The 16735-nt window shown below is 43.2% G+C and overlaps 1 protein-coding gene across 2 annotated transcripts; it reads left to right on the forward strand.

Annotated features, from left to right (window-relative positions):
* Nucleotides 1-11203: 11203 nt before the first annotated feature.
* On the forward strand, nucleotides 11204-13558 carry LOC4330610 (homeobox-leucine zipper protein HOX16-like). 2 transcript variants are annotated; one of them, NM_001401964.1, is made up of 4 exons: nucleotides 11204-11858; nucleotides 11951-12098; nucleotides 12211-12450; nucleotides 12563-13558. In NM_001401964.1, exons 2-4 carry the CDS (start codon nucleotides 11979-11981, stop codon nucleotides 13097-13099), a joined length of 897 nt encoding a protein of 298 aa, NP_001388893.1. In that variant the 5' UTR covers nucleotides 11204-11858; nucleotides 11951-11978; the 3' UTR covers nucleotides 13100-13558. The 2 variants fall into 2 exon arrangements, with proteins under 2 accessions (NP_001388893.1, NP_001388892.1); NM_001401963.1 differs by having other exon boundaries at nucleotides 11959-12098.
* Nucleotides 13559-16735: the final 3177 nt, after the last annotated feature.

The raw sequence follows: 16735 nt of genomic DNA on the forward strand, positions 1-16735 counted from the left end.
TTTAGTTTAAGAGCATCCTTTTCTTTTACAGTAAGGCATAAAAAGTACGGCTGCTTTTCCACCGTCCAATCTTATAATTTCTTTTCTGCCTTTCCGACAACTACAAAATAGGGTTTGATTCCTCAAAACGATTTTATTGACGCAGCGGATCAGATCACCATACAGTACATTTCAAATTTTCAATACCGTTACTGCGCTTGGAAATACCACATATATGTCCATGTATCCGTGTCTCAACTTTACCTGCAGTTATGGAAGATGATCTGCATCTAGAACCAGGGGCGGATCCAACGTGGGTGCAAGGCGACTCGAGTCCCCCCTACACCCAAAAGACCCATGGATACCCCCTGAGCACCCCCTTAAATTTTTTCACCATGAATAATAAGCTAAAGGTCCTTAGATGGCTGGAGGTTAAATAAACTGTGTAATTGAGCTCCCCCTAATTTTTTTCATGGATCCGCCCCTGTCCAGAACGAACATTAAAAGAGGGGAAACAACCGCAACCAAAATTTAAATCTTATAGTTGATTTTGATTTTTTTTTATTATATTTTATTTTCCAAAATTAACATTTAAGACGCTACGAATACATATATAAAATTAGCACGTTAAATAGCTAATAAGTACTCACAGTTTATAACCAATTATAGACGAAGCAGTGGACTGTTGTGCATGTAGTTAACTTATCCGCTAGTGAAGTATTCCCTACATTATTTTTTTTAATCAAGACTAGGAAGAAATTAACTCATCCGACGTAATAAAACCAAATAATTACATGTATGCATACAACCAATAAGCATTAAGATGATTGCTTGAGTTCTTAACAATAATTAGTTTATAGCACATAAATACTACAAATATGACCATCTCTTTTGGAAAAATCAAAAAATAAAATATATGCATAATAATTTTGTATGGATGGGGGCATTTAACTTTTTACCACTTTTAAGATGCACTCCCTCCGTCCTAAAATATAAGCATTTCTAGCATAGTGTCAAGTCAAACATTTTTTTATTTTGACTATTAATAGAAAAAAATAAAAAAAATATTAATCATGTAAATTTGATGTTACTAGATTTATCATTAAACAAACTATCATAATATGCAAACTATTTTTATTTAAAACATCTTATTTTTATAGATAATTGTTGGTCAAATTAGCATCTCGAAGACTATGTCGAAGTTTAAAATGCTTATATTTTAGGATGGATGGAGTAGTAATTAAGGATTTTTCCACACACAGTTTATGACATGTGGACTCTCATATGTTTATGACTTGTAGGTCCAGTGATAATTTTCTTAATTGTCACTTGTAAGGTAAATAGTTAAATATCTCTATAAAGATTTTTTTATTGGATGAGACATATCTAATAGGGACCCTATCTAATACTACGAATCTAAACAGAAGCCTATCCAGATTCGTAGTACTGGAATGTGTCTTATCACACTAAAATCACATATATTTTGGGATCTTGGGAGTTGCGACTTTAAGGAGATCTTCATCTCATAAAAACAATCTTGTAGGTCTAAATCTGAACATAACATCTAAAATATGTTTTTATAAAATTAAATAAGTATCTTCATATTAGTATTACTATTAGGCTCTGTTCGTTCTGGGGAGATTGGGTCTCGTTTTCCAGACTCATGCTTTTCAAACTATTAAACGATGCATTTTTTTTAAAAAAAATCTATAGGAAAGTTGCTTTAAAAAATCATAGAGTAAAGTGCACTAGCGGTCCCTAAACTTGCGCAGGTGTCATCTAGATCCCTGAACTCTCAAAACACATTTTTGGGTCCTCGAACTTGTCTTGCGTGTAATATAGGTCCCGAACACAGGCATGTCTGCAGATTGCCACGCTCCTGCACCTTGCCACGTGAATAGGGCCATGCACTGCATGCATGCATCTATCCATACGTGCTACCGAGCGGACGCTGAGGAGGCCAGCGAGTAGCTGCGGCGATCTAACCACCGTCACGCGTGGAGGGGTTTGGCGTGTCGCGCCTGGGCGGGGAGGCGACGTAGCCGCGCGCGGCCGGCGGAGTTGCACGTGGCGGCGGCGGCGGCGAGCCGCGCGAGGTCGCAACGTCGACAGCAGAGGAGTTGCGCGTGGCCGCGGAGGCGACGGTGCCGTGGCTCAACGCCGAGGCGGACAACCACGACGGCCGAAGCCCTGCGGCGTTGGCGGAGTCGCGCGTGGCCGCGGAGGCGACGAAGCCGCGCGTGGACGAGGAGGCTTGCCGACGCGGAGGTGACGCCGTGGCCCGTGCGGAGATGGTCCCTCGACGGCGCTTGCGGCAAGCCGGAGCTCAAGCTGAGGCAGAACGGCCTCACGCTGAAGGACGCGGTGCCACCAGGGTCCCCGTTAGCCGGCCTTGGACATGGCGAGAGGCGAGAGTGGGGGTCGCGGAGCGCCATGTGGGTTACTCGGCTGAAGCCAGCGGAATGTTAGGCGGAGCTAGCCGCCATGCATGTAGCATGCGCCCATGCATGCTACATATGCACGCAGCATGGGAATCCAATGCATGCCGCCCGTGCATGCAACTGTAACTATGCGGGCTAATTGAAGGCATGCATCCGTAACTATGCGGGCTAATTGAACAGAAGCCGCGGCGTCACTTGCGGCGCGGAGGGTGCCGAGGAAGCGGCCTCGGGCGAGGCGAGTGCGGCGTCGCTTGTGGCGCGGAGGCGGAGGCGACGGAGCTCGACGCGGAGGGCCGGCTGAGGCTGCCCGGCTGGGCCGAGGTGGGTGTGGCTTCGCCCGCGGCGAGGAGGCCAGTGTGGCGGAACCGACGGAGCCGATGGACCTATATGACACCCAAAACAAGTTCGGGGACCAAAAAATATATTTTGAGAGTTCAGGGATCTAGATGACACACCCGCACAAGTTTAGAGATCGCGGGTGCACTTCACTCAAAATCATATTAATCCATTTTTGAAATTTAAAATAGTTAATACTTAATTAATCATGAGCTAATGGCTCAACTCGTTTTAAGTATCTTCTCAATCTTCTCAATCCCCTTCTTCTCAAACACACCCTAAAAAGCTGTAGACGACAGAACAAGTAGTAGGAACTTCAAGGAGATCAGCGAGCTTCACTCCACCGTCAGTCGCAGTCGCTGCAGGCGCGCGCACGGCCAAAAATAACGCGCAGATATGGGGCACGGCGGAACGGGCGAATCGAATGTGCGAGATGTGGGAGAGTCACCTCGCATGCGAAAGCGGATCTCTCTCCGCTGCTTTCTGAGTGGGGGGAAAAAAAAGAAGTGATCAACGCATACTCGCATAGGCGGCAGCAGCAACGCTGCTTTTCTTTCTCTTCTTCTTCAGATAGGCGAGAGATTGAAAAGGACGGAGACGGAGAGCGAGCGTTTTTATTCCGCCGGCCTTGCCTCCCGCGCAGGCCCGCGCAGGCCACACGGGACGGCCACGGAGACGACGAAACGTTTGCCAATATACGGCCATGGAATTTACCCTTCTTTATGTGATTCGATTTGATTTGATCTGGTTGCAGTGTACCACCAGTAGGAGCCTTCGAAAGCATTATTAACTGTGAGTGAGTTATTGTGCGCACCACTACTAGCAAAATAATCGCCCCGTTATATTTTTCAGTCATGCGACACGTATAAAAAATCCAAAAAAAATTATCTACTTTTAATACATTTATCTCTTATCTTTATCAACTCCGACCTAATAATTTCTGAAAGATAAATATATTTTGAGACAAAAGAAAGAAAAAATTATTCTCAGGAGAAAAGAGTACTAGTGCTACCATATGTGCGTGTAGCAGCGTAAGGTTTTGTTATACCCCTTCTTTCTCAACTCATCTCTATCAATTTTTTCGTGCTTACGTTTTTTAAATTGTTAAACAGTACGTTTTTTTATAAAAAAAAATATAGAAAAGTTGTTTTAGGGGTGTTTAGATTTAGGGGTGTAAAGTTTTAGCGTGCCACATCAGGTATTATATAGGATGTCGCATAGAGTGTTCGGACATTAATAAAAAACTAATTACAGAATCCATAAGTAAACCGCGAGACATATTTTTTAACACTAATTAATCCATCATTAGCAAATGTTTATTGTAACACCACATTGTCAAATCATGAAGCAATTAGGCTTAAAAGATTTATCTCATAAATTAGTCAAAATCCGTGTAATTAGTTAATTTTTTAGTCTATATTTAATACTTTATGTAAGTGTTCAAACGTTCGATATGACAGGGTGAAAATTTTTTAAATGGGATCTAAACATTACCTTAAAATCCCAACTCATCTAGAAGAACAATAGAAGGAAAAAAAATCAGTATCCAGATTTGAGGCAAGACCAGTAGTATGAGAAAATCAGAAGAAAAGAAAAAAAAACCATTTTTTCGGTGCGCACCCAGGGAAAGCGGGCGGAAAAGCGGAGGGGCCGCGAGGCGAGGCGCAGAGGATCAGGTGGGCGCGGCCCATGTGCTACGGGTGGTGGGGCCCACGGACGCATACGTGGTGCACGTAAGACAAGCCATCCGTGACGCGTGACTCACTCGCCTCCCCCCGCGCCGGTGGGCCCCGGGGCATCTCGGCGCCGCGGAAAATTACGGCGCTGCCCCTCCTCCGGCTTCGCCCCCACGCTTCCCGCGTGCGCCTCCCCGTCGGCTAAAGAATACGAGCGCCGCTCCGTCGAGTACTCGCGTGTACAGGCAAGCGTCGGTGGGCCCACCTCCAACGTATACCGTCGTCGTGGTCTTCTCCTCTTCGTCGATCTCTTTTTTCTTTCTTTCTTTCTTTTTGTTCTCTTTAACTTTTGAACTGTGTGTATCCTAGCTCCATAAGCAAAGCGATCGAGGAGAGTAGTGCAAAACGTGACGGATATGTATGGTGTGGTGCGATCGGTTTTCTCTACTGACAATCGTAGTCGTTGTAGCTGTTCGGTGTAATGCGCGGCTGGCTTGGTCTCGCTAGCTAGATCTCTTTTTTCTCTTCAAGAGGGGAACGTATTTGCGTGTACTGTTTGATCGATCTACTTTGTACATTGGTCTTGGGCTCATGGCGTTAGCTAGCTGCTTCGTCGCATACAATCTGGTTGCTTGAAAACTTGGTCCACCTGTCGTCCTTCCCACTTTGTTCATCCAAAAAGGAGAGGAGAGCGAACAATTAATCGTCAATTTAAGCTCTGGATCAACTTGGGGGATGTGCTCTGTTCGTAAAAAAAAAAATCCTAAGAATGAGTCTGAACAAGCTAGGATTACTTTTAAGATCAGATAGTCATTAATATCCATACTTAATAGTTGAGTCGTTATTAAAAAATCTTATACTATTCGTTCAAAAAAATTTATTTTGAGACTTTGAGTGTTGTGGTGGTGACAGTGAGTTGTACGATCTTATCCGTGATTTGAAAAACCATTTTTACGTAGCACGCTGCTACTCTCGCTATCCCATAAAAAAATAATCTAGTACCGAATATGACGTATCCTAACACTATAAATCTGAACATATATATTTATAGTATTATGATATATCATATATATTTTATTCTAGATTCGTTTTTTACGGGACAAGAGGAGTACATAGACTCTAGAATAGATGTGAGATGTCCATCGCCGTACGGTGATTTATTTACTATTACTAGCTGGTGTAATCCTCCATGCATAATTATTTATACGATTCAAATGATGAACATAATATAATCTTTTTTGGAACACGCATGAAAATACAAGCATTTCCAACCAATTTAGATGCTTAGGGTGAGGATCGAATCAATTTAAAAATTAACCAATTAAATGAGTGAAAAGAAATATCTTCTATCTTTTTTTAAAACACATTACAAATGCAAGTGCTCACAACACACGCACACTCAACCTATCCCTACAAGCATCTTTGAAAGACTGGACTGGCATATCTTGTGATTGACAAAGTCATCACGGGTTGTTCCCTATCGACAGATACTCGTTTATCAATAAAAAAATAATTAGTTGTAAATATGAGCACCCGTGTAAGTATAGTATTTGAACCCGGGTGGATTGATTCTACCACGAAAATTTAATCAGTTAAGCTATATATGCACACTTTGCAAAAAAAAAATCTCTTACCCTTTACAAAACAATTTAGATATACTTATATTTAGAAACAAAGGAAGTACTTTACTAATTAGCCAGTTATTTTCACATGCGGCGTCCCAAGTAAACTAACACCGACTCCAGCTAACACACTAGCCAATTCAATTGGCTAGCAGTAGCATTAGCTAGTTTGAAGATACCGGTTGCATGAACTAAAAAAACACTCGCATCGTCAGCGAATAACCCATTTAAAAAGTTTAGTAGATACTACCACACCTCTAATGTGAAAACTAGCATACATTTTGCAGGTCGCTGTCGTGTGTGACTTTGTGCCGCTTTCTCCAAACCCTACCACCCCAGCCACGAAGCTGCCATTAACAGTTAACTACATATATATTCTCGAATGAACAACTAGAAACCTTTTAATTTCGGCCGCTGCTTTGTTACTCCTACACCACTTGGCGTTTACAATTCTGCGTGCATGTACTCCAGGGAGGAAGTAATTATAGAAGCCTTAATTTCACTACGTGATTAGAAACGTTGTCGGGTTTGTTGAATAATCAAGCCGCGCGCGCGGCAACTATTGATCGGCTTCTGATCAACCAAGGGTGTGTTTAGGCATCGTTCGTTCTGGGGAGATAGGGGAGGTTGAGTCTCGTTTTTCGCACGCACGCTTTTCAAACTATTAAACGGTGTGTGTTTTGTAAAAAAAATTTATAGGAAAATTGCTTTAAAAAATCATATTAATCCATTTTTGAAATTTAAAATAGTTAATACTCAATTAATCATGAGCTAATGGCTCACCTCGTTTTGCGTATCTTCCCAATCTACTCAATCCCCTTCTTTTCAAACACATCCTTTAGTTCACGTCAAAATTAAAAGTTTAGTTGAAATTGAAACGATGTGATTGTAAAGTTGAAAGTTTATGTGTTTATGAAAGTTTTGATGTGATGAAAAAGTTAAAAGTTTGAAGAAAAAGTTTGAAACTAAAAAAAGGCCCAATTAATCGAGAGCTCTGCCAGCCTAGGGCACAAACACTTGCGCTGTCATGGTGTGCCCTAGCCTACACCCTGCTACTGTAGGCTAGGGCGGCAGTGACTGGTCCACCAGTAGACGTCTTTGTCCATGTGACAGCTGTCTTGAGGTTTGCCACATAAGATTTCGTGGCGACGCTGAAGAGAGGGGGAGGAACTAGAAAGAATGGAGAGGTTGCATGTGTTTGCTTAATTTGCACGTTGCATGCTCTGCTCTTTGCAAACAATTTTCACGATGTTGTTCGAGATAGGTTATTGCCTATTTGCATTTTTTTTACCTACATTGTAATCTTAAAAGAGTTTATGTAATAAGACGATAAAATGAAGTAAAAAAACAAGTAAGCGTACTCTGCATTATTTTTCGATGAGTTACGCGAGGTCTCGATAATAAGGAAGGAAATCCGAAAGAGATGGGCAATGATATTAATACAATAACTTTTGTGACCGATAGCGAGTACGAAGATATAATTGAGACAGAATTAGTGATTGGCCGCAAAAGTTGCGTGCGTTGTCGGGAATAGCTCGATAGATTAGGGGAATTAATGAATAAAACAAAAGCATAGTACTACATGAAAAATTAGTACGGTGCAGTATTTCGTTCCATGCACGGTAGATAATTTATCCCAATATATCATTTTAGATACTGAAGTGCCAATATACCTATTGCTTGGTATTGTAAATGTCATGGAGCCCCATGATGAAGAGAAAGAAAAAAAAAGTCCATTTTACTACTTCCTCAAACTATTTTACTATAGCTTTTAATCCCCCTAAACTATTTTTTAGCTTATTTTACACCTTGAACTATTGAATATTTTTTTTATTTTTCTATCTGTATAAGTTGTATTTTGCGTTGGAATTGAGTAGGATGATGATAGGTGTATATATTACAACTTTATGTCTCATCATTTTTTTAGAATGTCATCACTGTTTACCTAGGTTAGGAGCACCTAGGATTGATTCAAATATAGAGATTATAAGGTTCAAATAAATAGCCATGAAAAATTGAACACATTTTTAGAATTTTGACAAAAGTATCATCTTCAAAATAATCAATTAAAATATAGCTTATATGAAGAGAGAAAAGAAAAGATAAATATTATTAGGGAGTAGACCGAACTATTTTCAATAGCCCACGGTGTAAAATGAGTAAAAAAGTAATAATTCAGAGGGTTAAATAATCCAATAAAAAATAGTTTGAGTGAGTGAAATATATATTTCTTCTGGTGAAAATAAGAATCCATGGAAATTAATTAATCCAAACTATCGGAGAGAAGCCCTAACTAAGCATATACCACACATGCAGAGTCTTCTACCAAGACATTCCTCCATATGAATCAAAAATACATGCAAAAAATACGTATACATACAACTAGCAAGTACAGCAAAATTTTCACATGAAAAGATAACAGTGCCGAAACCCCTGGAACATACTCCTACATGCGCTGGACCGCTGAGATTAAACGGAATCTTTTCGTGCAAATTGTGGCCAATAGACCACCACATAGCCCCAACACAGGCTGCCCATCACATCGGATGTCCCCTGGGGCCCGGCCGCAGGGTGAGCGAGTGACTGACAGGGTCATTTTGTTTGCATTTGTGCGCGCGAGCTGTTCATTTTCGGTGGCGCCGGATCGGACGTAAAGCGCCCTTGCCTGTGGATTCCATCCCGTTGGATAATCCGGATTCCCTGTCATAGGACAGTTACCCGACAGGTCGGCATGGACTGATCTACTATTGGCTATCAGACGCTTGTTCATTGCCTTGGATCTGGTGTGGATTTAGGTGGTGTTTGAATAAATGGACTAATGATAAAATCCATCCTATAATTAATCTCTATTGAGCCTAATTAATTCATAATTAGCCTATGTGATGCTACAGTAAACATGTGCTAATTATGAATTATTTATGCTTAAAAAATTTCTCTCACGAATTAGCTCTCATTTATACAATTAGTTTTATTATTAGCTTATGTTTAATATTTCTAATTAGTGTCCAAACATCGCCTTACTACCGACTCCGGTGTAGAGTTTTCTTGTGTGTACTGCATCCAATGTACTGATATGTAATGAAGCGAATTGTATAAACTCGAAGGAAAAGTTGATTCATACAATAAACTCGAAGGAGTATTATTAGCCAAAAAATCATTTGTGAGTGAAAACTTTTATATACGGTTTCTTAGCGACCCAAAAATAAACGTTGTAAAATAAATTACAATGAAAGTAAATAAATAAATTAAAATAAAGTTCTAAAATTTAAGTTTTGGCCTATATGAATAAGCACAAACGAAATAATGAGGCCCTAATTCATACTTCCCTCCAATAACAAATATATGATGTTCAACTTTTACTTACTTAGAAATATATTGGTACACATATATATGTATTTAAAAGATATTTTTATAACATTATAATTTTATCAGATTTTACAAAGTTTTAAAATAAAAAATTATAATCAAGGTTACACCACGAATACCGAAAGAAAAGTGAAGCAACATATATTTGTGACGGGAGAAAGCATATCGTTAATTTTTGACATGTTCTGCAACACAAGTAGGGGTGTATGTGGAGCGAGTTGTGGCTAGATGTCCCTCGTCCATATTATCCACCATGAGCGTCGGAGATGCTACAAAACCACTCTCGATTGACTGCTAGGTTATTTGTGGGTTTCAAACCCGCAAACCCATCAACCAGGATTGATGTCCGATGTGGAAGACTAAGCCACAATTCAGTAATTGCATTGAAAAAGCTGTTCAAATTGTGCTTCGCACACATCATGTGCTCTTGTGAACAAAAATGATTGTGTGAATTGCACATCGCTTCTCTTCTCTCCAAGGGATTTCAAGAGAAAGGACATCATTTCCTCACCTCACACCGGGAAGCCCTGTTTTCTTTGGTGGTGGCAAGTGTTCGATGGAGTTTTTGCCGCCTTGGTGAGATTTTATCCCCAAAATCCACTTGAATACATTCTTTATCATTGAGACATTCTATTTTTTTGTTTGGTCTTGCAGACAGAGGTGGTGTAAAATAACATGGCATGATCTTCTTACTCTATGACATGCTTGGTTAGGACTTTTGTATTCTCTATGGCCTAGAACTACTCGAGCGAGACCATTTTGCATCGTATTGTGTCCCAACTAGAGAGAGAAGTCCTTCAACAGGCAGGTTAGAGTCGTGCAATAGACACATGGAATGGTGCCATTGCTATTTCTTGGCTACCATGGCCACCACCGCCATGGCCAACCATGTTCTTCCCCTCCACAAGCAACTAGTACGGAATAGCAGCTGAGGGGCGATGGGGGTTAGTCATTCCATCATCTCTCAATAGCAATCAAGATACCCGTTACTTCTCCTCGTCTAGGATGATGTGTTTTCCTTGTCTGGAGCAATAAGGTGCGAGGTATGGCATCACTTGGTTGATGCAGTTTGCTGCAATGAACTAAGTGGGTTTATATAAGCGGGCTGGTAGGTTAGTGAGCTAGCACAAACTAGTCCGGTAGGTTCCTGGCATGACTCGTGCCACTTACACCCCACACGTACAAAGCTAAATTAAATCCGCATATTGAGGGGAAAATCCAACGAAATACACAACTGAAATTGTTTCTTATTCTTTCATATGCAACAAATACTTTTAGTTGTTTAAAGAGGTATCCACTATTAGCTCTTCTTTCCAATAACCGAATTCCTCCGAGTTGTATAGGGATTAAATTTGTCCGCGTGAAAATCCTATAAAGTTTAGAGATTCCAAAGGAGGCCTTTAGATGTTTTGAGAATCAAAAGGGAAACTTCTTCCTTCTATTCACCTGTTCCATGGAATTCTAATCCAATCACTTGATCTTTTTTGACAAACTTTGAGTTAAATAGTTTTCATGGTTTTGTTCGCAGAAGATCTTGGGCCGATGAGATAGCGAGTCTCCTCGGTGCCTTTGAGCCTTCAACCAGGCAACACAAGCTACAGTTTTCACCTTTCAGCGAAAAAAGATGAGATCGTATCAGATCAGATGCTCCGGTTTCTTCTAGCTCCGTTCGTCTACCTCACCAGCCGTCCCTTCCCACCCACCGCTGCCACGCAGGGGCAATTCCGTCAATCCACCCACCCTGGGCGCCTATAAGAAGCCCCCTCTCCATTTCTTCAAACTTTAGCTTCAGAGCCCTCCAAAAGAAAAAAATATTATAGGAAATAAAAAATAATTTCCTGGTTAGAATAAACACATTTTTAAAAAAACCAAGAAAAGATTTTCCTCTTCTGTTACATTCCTTCTTCCTTCTCCGGCCACCGGAGCCGTAGCCGAATTGTGCCTCTTCTCCGGCGAGGGGAGAGGGAGAGAGGGGGTGTGAGTTTTGCTCCTTCCGGCGAGTGGTCTCCTCCCCGCGCGGCTGAGGAGATCTCTCGGGACATCGGGGTTGGGGCGGCGTGCATGATGGGGTTCTCGCTCACGCCGATGAAGATCTCCACGAGGCTTCTGTGGAGCACCAGCTTCTTCCGCCACAAGATCGCCGCCACCATCGCGTCCTCCTCCTCCTTCTTATAAGATCATCTTCTCCGCCACAGCAATCTGTAAATATATACACATCGAACGCGACAAGCGCGTTTGATTGATTGGATTTTTCTCCCCTCTCCTCACGACAAGTAATTAAGGCGCGCGATCTCGATCTCTAGCGTTGAGAACTTGATCCGCGATGGAGTCCGGCCGGCTCATCTTCAGCACGGCGGGCTCCGGCGCCGGGCAGATGCTCTTCTTGGACTGCGGCGCTGGCGGCGGCGGCGTCGGCGGCGGGGCCATGTTCCATCGAGGTATTAGTCTCATCTAAATCTGTTACTACCAAATTCACGGCGTGGCTCCGTGGCGCGCGATTTCTGTACTGATTGCGGTTGCGATGTGGGAGTGATGAAGGGGCGAGACCGGTGCTCGGCATGGAGGAAGGAGGGCGCGGCGTCAAGCGGCCCTTCTTCACCACCCCCGACGAGCTCCTCGAAGAGGAGTACTACGACGAGCAGCTCCCGGAGAAGAAGCGGCGCCTCACGCCGGAGCAGGTAGATACTCCAGCTAGCTAGCTAAGCTGTAAAGATCGGCGGCGCGCGGTGCTCTGTTCCCGAGTTGTGACGTGACGACTGGATCGATCGGCGTCGGCGTGTGTGTATGTAGGTGCATCTGCTGGAGAGGAGCTTCGAGGAGGAGAACAAGCTGGAGCCGGAGCGGAAGACGGAGCTGGCGCGGAAGCTAGGGCTGCAGCCGCGGCAGGTCGCCGTGTGGTTCCAGAACCGCCGCGCGCGCTGGAAGACCAAGCAGCTCGAGCGCGACTTCGACCGCCTCAAGGCGTCGTTCGACGCCCTCCGCGCCGACCACGACGCCCTCCTCCAGGACAACCACCGCCTCCACTCTCAGGTGAGCTAGCTACGCCCGCCGCCCGCGCCACCGCCCAACCGCGCGTACCCTCGATCCGATTTGGCCGGCCTCCTTGATTCTGACTGAATTCGTGGTGATCTTGTGCCGTCAGGTCATGTCGTTGACCGAGAAGCTGCAAGAGAAGGAGACGACGACCGAGGGCAGCGCCGGCGCGGCCGTTGACGTCCCGGGCTTGCCTGCGGCGGCCGACGTGAAGGTCGCCGTCCCGGACGCCGAGGAACCGGCGCTGGAGGAGGCGGCGGCGGCGTTCGAGGAGCAGCAGGAGCAGCAGGTGAAGGCCGAGGACAGGCTGAGCACGGGCAGCGGCGGGAGCGCGGTGGTGGACACGGACGCGCAACTGGTGGTCGGGTGCGGCCGGCAGCATCTCGCCGCCGTGGACAGCAGCGTGGAGTCGTACTTCCCGGGCGGCGACGAGTACCACGACTGCGTGATGGGCCCCATGGACCACGCCGCGGGGGGCATCCAGTCGGAGGAGGACGACGGCGCCGGCAGCGACGAGGGCTGCAGCTACTACGCCGACGACGCCGGCGTCCTCTTCGCCGACCACGGCCACCACCACCACCACCAACACGCGGACGACGACGAGGAGGACGGCCAGCAGATCAGCTGCTGGTGGATGTGGAACTAGATTTCTCGCGCGCGCGCGTCGTCGTGCATTCAATTCTCGTGTTAAAAAAATCGTTCTCTTTTTCATTTTTCCGCTTCTTTGTCTGTAATGTTGAGTTTCGATCGGCTATGAGAAGGAAGGAGGTGTATGCATGTGCATGGTATGGTAGGGTAACACATCGGTGAATCAAATCTGTCATGGTGATGTACGAGAATTGAAGAACATGGGGGTAGCAATAAGTGCATGGAGGCAAGTACTCTTTTCAATGGCACATACCAAATCATGTCGTCGAATTGAGATTTTTATTAGTCTTGAATTCTTCTTGAACATGTCGTCTCTGATTACTGTAGCATATATGGTGGTTGATGATTGACGTACTCCGCCTCCGGTTGAACTGTAGTGTGACTAGGGAGAGCCGAGAGGCGATCATCCTCGTTTAAATCAAAAAGTTTCTGAAGCTTGAATTTTAAGCTGGATGCATATTTATATGTCTAGAAACTGTAGAACAAACATAACTGAAAGTCAGACCATCTGAAATATATATAATTAAGTGATATTCCAGTTTTTGTGAAGTACAGTACATATCAGTCTTGGCATGTCACTGAGTATACCTTAATTAACGCTGAACAAACCACTCATGTACTCCAGTTTAGGGTGTGTTTAGTTCACGCCAAAATTAAAAGTTTGGTTGAAATTGAAACGATGTGACAAAAAAGTTAAAAGTTTTTGTGTGTAAAAAAGTTTTGATGTGATGAAAAAGTTGAAAGTTTAAAGAAAAAGTTTGAAACTAAACTCAGACTTCAAACTTTTTCTTCAAACTTCCAACTTTTCCATCACATCAAAATTTTCCTACACACAAACTTCCAAATTTTCCATCACATCGTTCCAATTTCAACCAAACTTTTAATTTTAACATGAACTAAACAGTGCATATGACGGATTAATTAACTAGTGATCGATTGGGACATGACGGTGCGCGCTACTGCTAGCTATAGTACAGTATGTACTGCGTAGTACTCACTCCGTCCTCTTATCTAATACTCTCCCCGTTTCACAATGTAAGTCATTCTAGCATTTCCCACATTTATATTGATGTTAATGAATTTAGATAGGTATATATATATATATATATATATATATATATATATATATATATATAGATTCATTAACATCAATATGAATGTGAAAAATGCTAAAATGACTTACATTGTGAAACGGAGGAAGTATAAGGGATTTTGACTTTTTCTTACATTGTTTGGCCACTCATCTTATTCAAAATAATTTTAGAATTATTATTTATTTTTTACTTACTTTATTATCCAAAGTACTTTAAGCACAACTTTTTATTTTTTATATTTACACAAATTTTTTGAATAAGACAAGTGGTCAAACGGTGTAAGTAAAATATCAAAATCATTTATATTAGAGGACGGAGGGAGTATAGTAGAAGATTGCACTGGTAGTACTCTGGTATGTAGCCACATAGGAGTTACATTAGCAGCCGAAAGTTTCACCGTTATTGACTTATTGTTGCACAGTGTTCTTCTTCCGTGCATGATTACATCGAAGACACAAGCACACCTACCACGAGTGCGTTATCTAACACATATTAAAAGAGACGAAGACTAGTGAAATATCTCTAAGGGTGCGCTCTTTTCAGTTTATAGGATTAGATTTTTCTCGTTTTTCGTTAGCATGTTTTTTAAACTGCTAAATGGTATATTTCGTACGAAAACTTTCTATAAAGAAGTTATAAAAAAAATCCGACAAATTTATTCTTTAAAAAATTATATATTAATACTTAATTAATCATATGCTAATTGCATTTCTCGTTTTACGTGCGGCTAAACTGCCTACCGCCACTGCTGAAACGATCGCACCCTAAGTTCAGTAAATTCCTATAGAATTGAAGTGCACTAGCATGTGTTTAATAGTACATACTAAGTTTTTCTTACTAATACCGATATATCATGCTTTGAATGTGTCTAGATTTTTTATAACTTCCATCTATCTAAATTAAACGGTTAAGATGATTATTAGTAAAAGTTTAGTAAGAAAAATTTAGTACCTGTAGCATTGCTCTAAAGTAAATTCGCACACCGTAAAAGGTTAAATTAGAAAGGGCCGGGACATAGCTTAGCATGCCGTTAGTGCTAACACACATAAGCTAGACTAGATTGCTTACGGGAATATGCAGTTTAGCTTTCTTTCCCTTTCTTTTTAGCTAGACACAAATAGAAAGACTGAAGATGGTGGTAAAATTTTCACATTTATTACACAATGTGGACAGCACGACTGACGCAAACGATTGGCCGTCCGTCGTCTGTCTGTCGTTCTTGTTTGGCTGTATACCATCTTCACGTAATTAATGTATGCAAAATAGTAGTAAGTGCATTAGCTAGGAGGCTGAAATGAGAAGTGAACTGACAAGTATTTGTAATCAGACCAAGCTGATAAGATATATCAAGTTTACAATCCACTAGTTTTAAGTATAAATATTGATAAAATCAACTGACACTACTACATAACTTATTTTTCCGTGCAGTCAAATTGATTTTTCCATACGGAGGTTTTCCCCATCTGGAACCCAGCGTCTAGAAAAATGAACATTTTCATGTGCGGGTGACCCAACCGCATGGGATAATCGATTATCCCGTGTGGTTCAATTATATCACCTGCACCGAAATAAAACACGAAAATCATTGTCGAGCCCGCCCGCCTCGCCGCCCGCTCGCCAAGCCTGCCACCGTCGTCGGTGCCGAGCCCGCCACCGTCGTCGGCGTCGAGCCCGCCAACATCATTGCCAGATCTGGGCGGGGAACGTCCGCCGCCGCCGGATCCAGCCGCATCACCGCCTACTCGTTGCTCGCCGCCATTGCCTTGACGCCGTCGCGACGACGGCGTCGTCGTCGAGGGAGCTGAGCGACGACGTGCACGATGAGGACGACGACCAGGAGGAGGTTCCGCCGCCCGCTCGACGCTGCCCCGCTCGCCACCACTCGCCTCCGCTTCGCTGGTCGCCGCCTCGCCTCACGCGCGGAAAGGCCGCCGCCGACGCCCACACGGAAGGAGGGGTGGAGGAGGAGGAGGGGAAAGGATCAGGTAGAGAATAGATATAAGGTAGAGAGAGAGGAGGGTGGTTGAGAGAGAATAAAAGGGAAAAAAAGGAAGAGAGAGGATGCCAAAGTGGGTGGGAGGGAAAGGAGGGAGGTATTTTCCTGTGCGGTCCATTTAAAAAGTCCGCACGCGAAAATCGATTTTTCCGTGCGGTCCTCTTAAGTCGACCGCACGGGATAATCCTCATAATGAGGATTATCCCGTGCGGTCGTATTAAGACGTCCGCATGAGAAAATGCATTTTCCCGTGCGGACGACAACCCAGCACCGGTCCCCCTATTTTTCCGTGCGGTTCTACTCACGGACCGCATGGAAACAAAAGAGTGTGGCGTCTAGAAAAATCTATCCTGTAGTAGTGTGATTTTCTCGCCTTATGATTTTGCTTCATGATTTGTGCCAAGTACATCTTTCCACTGCAAATTTTATTAAGTTTTAATTTAAGGTTTTCACTCAGTTAGGGTCCTAAAACGTTGAACCGGCTCAAACCTTAAGTTTAATGGTATGATCGCTAGCTAAGTGGTCGTAGTCATCAATACATGGC

The sequence above is a fragment of the Oryza sativa genome, chromosome 2 (genome assembly GCF_034140825.1).
Source record: "Oryza sativa Japonica Group chromosome 2, ASM3414082v1".
NCBI classification, from domain to species: Eukaryota; Viridiplantae; Streptophyta; class Magnoliopsida; order Poales; family Poaceae; genus Oryza; species Oryza sativa.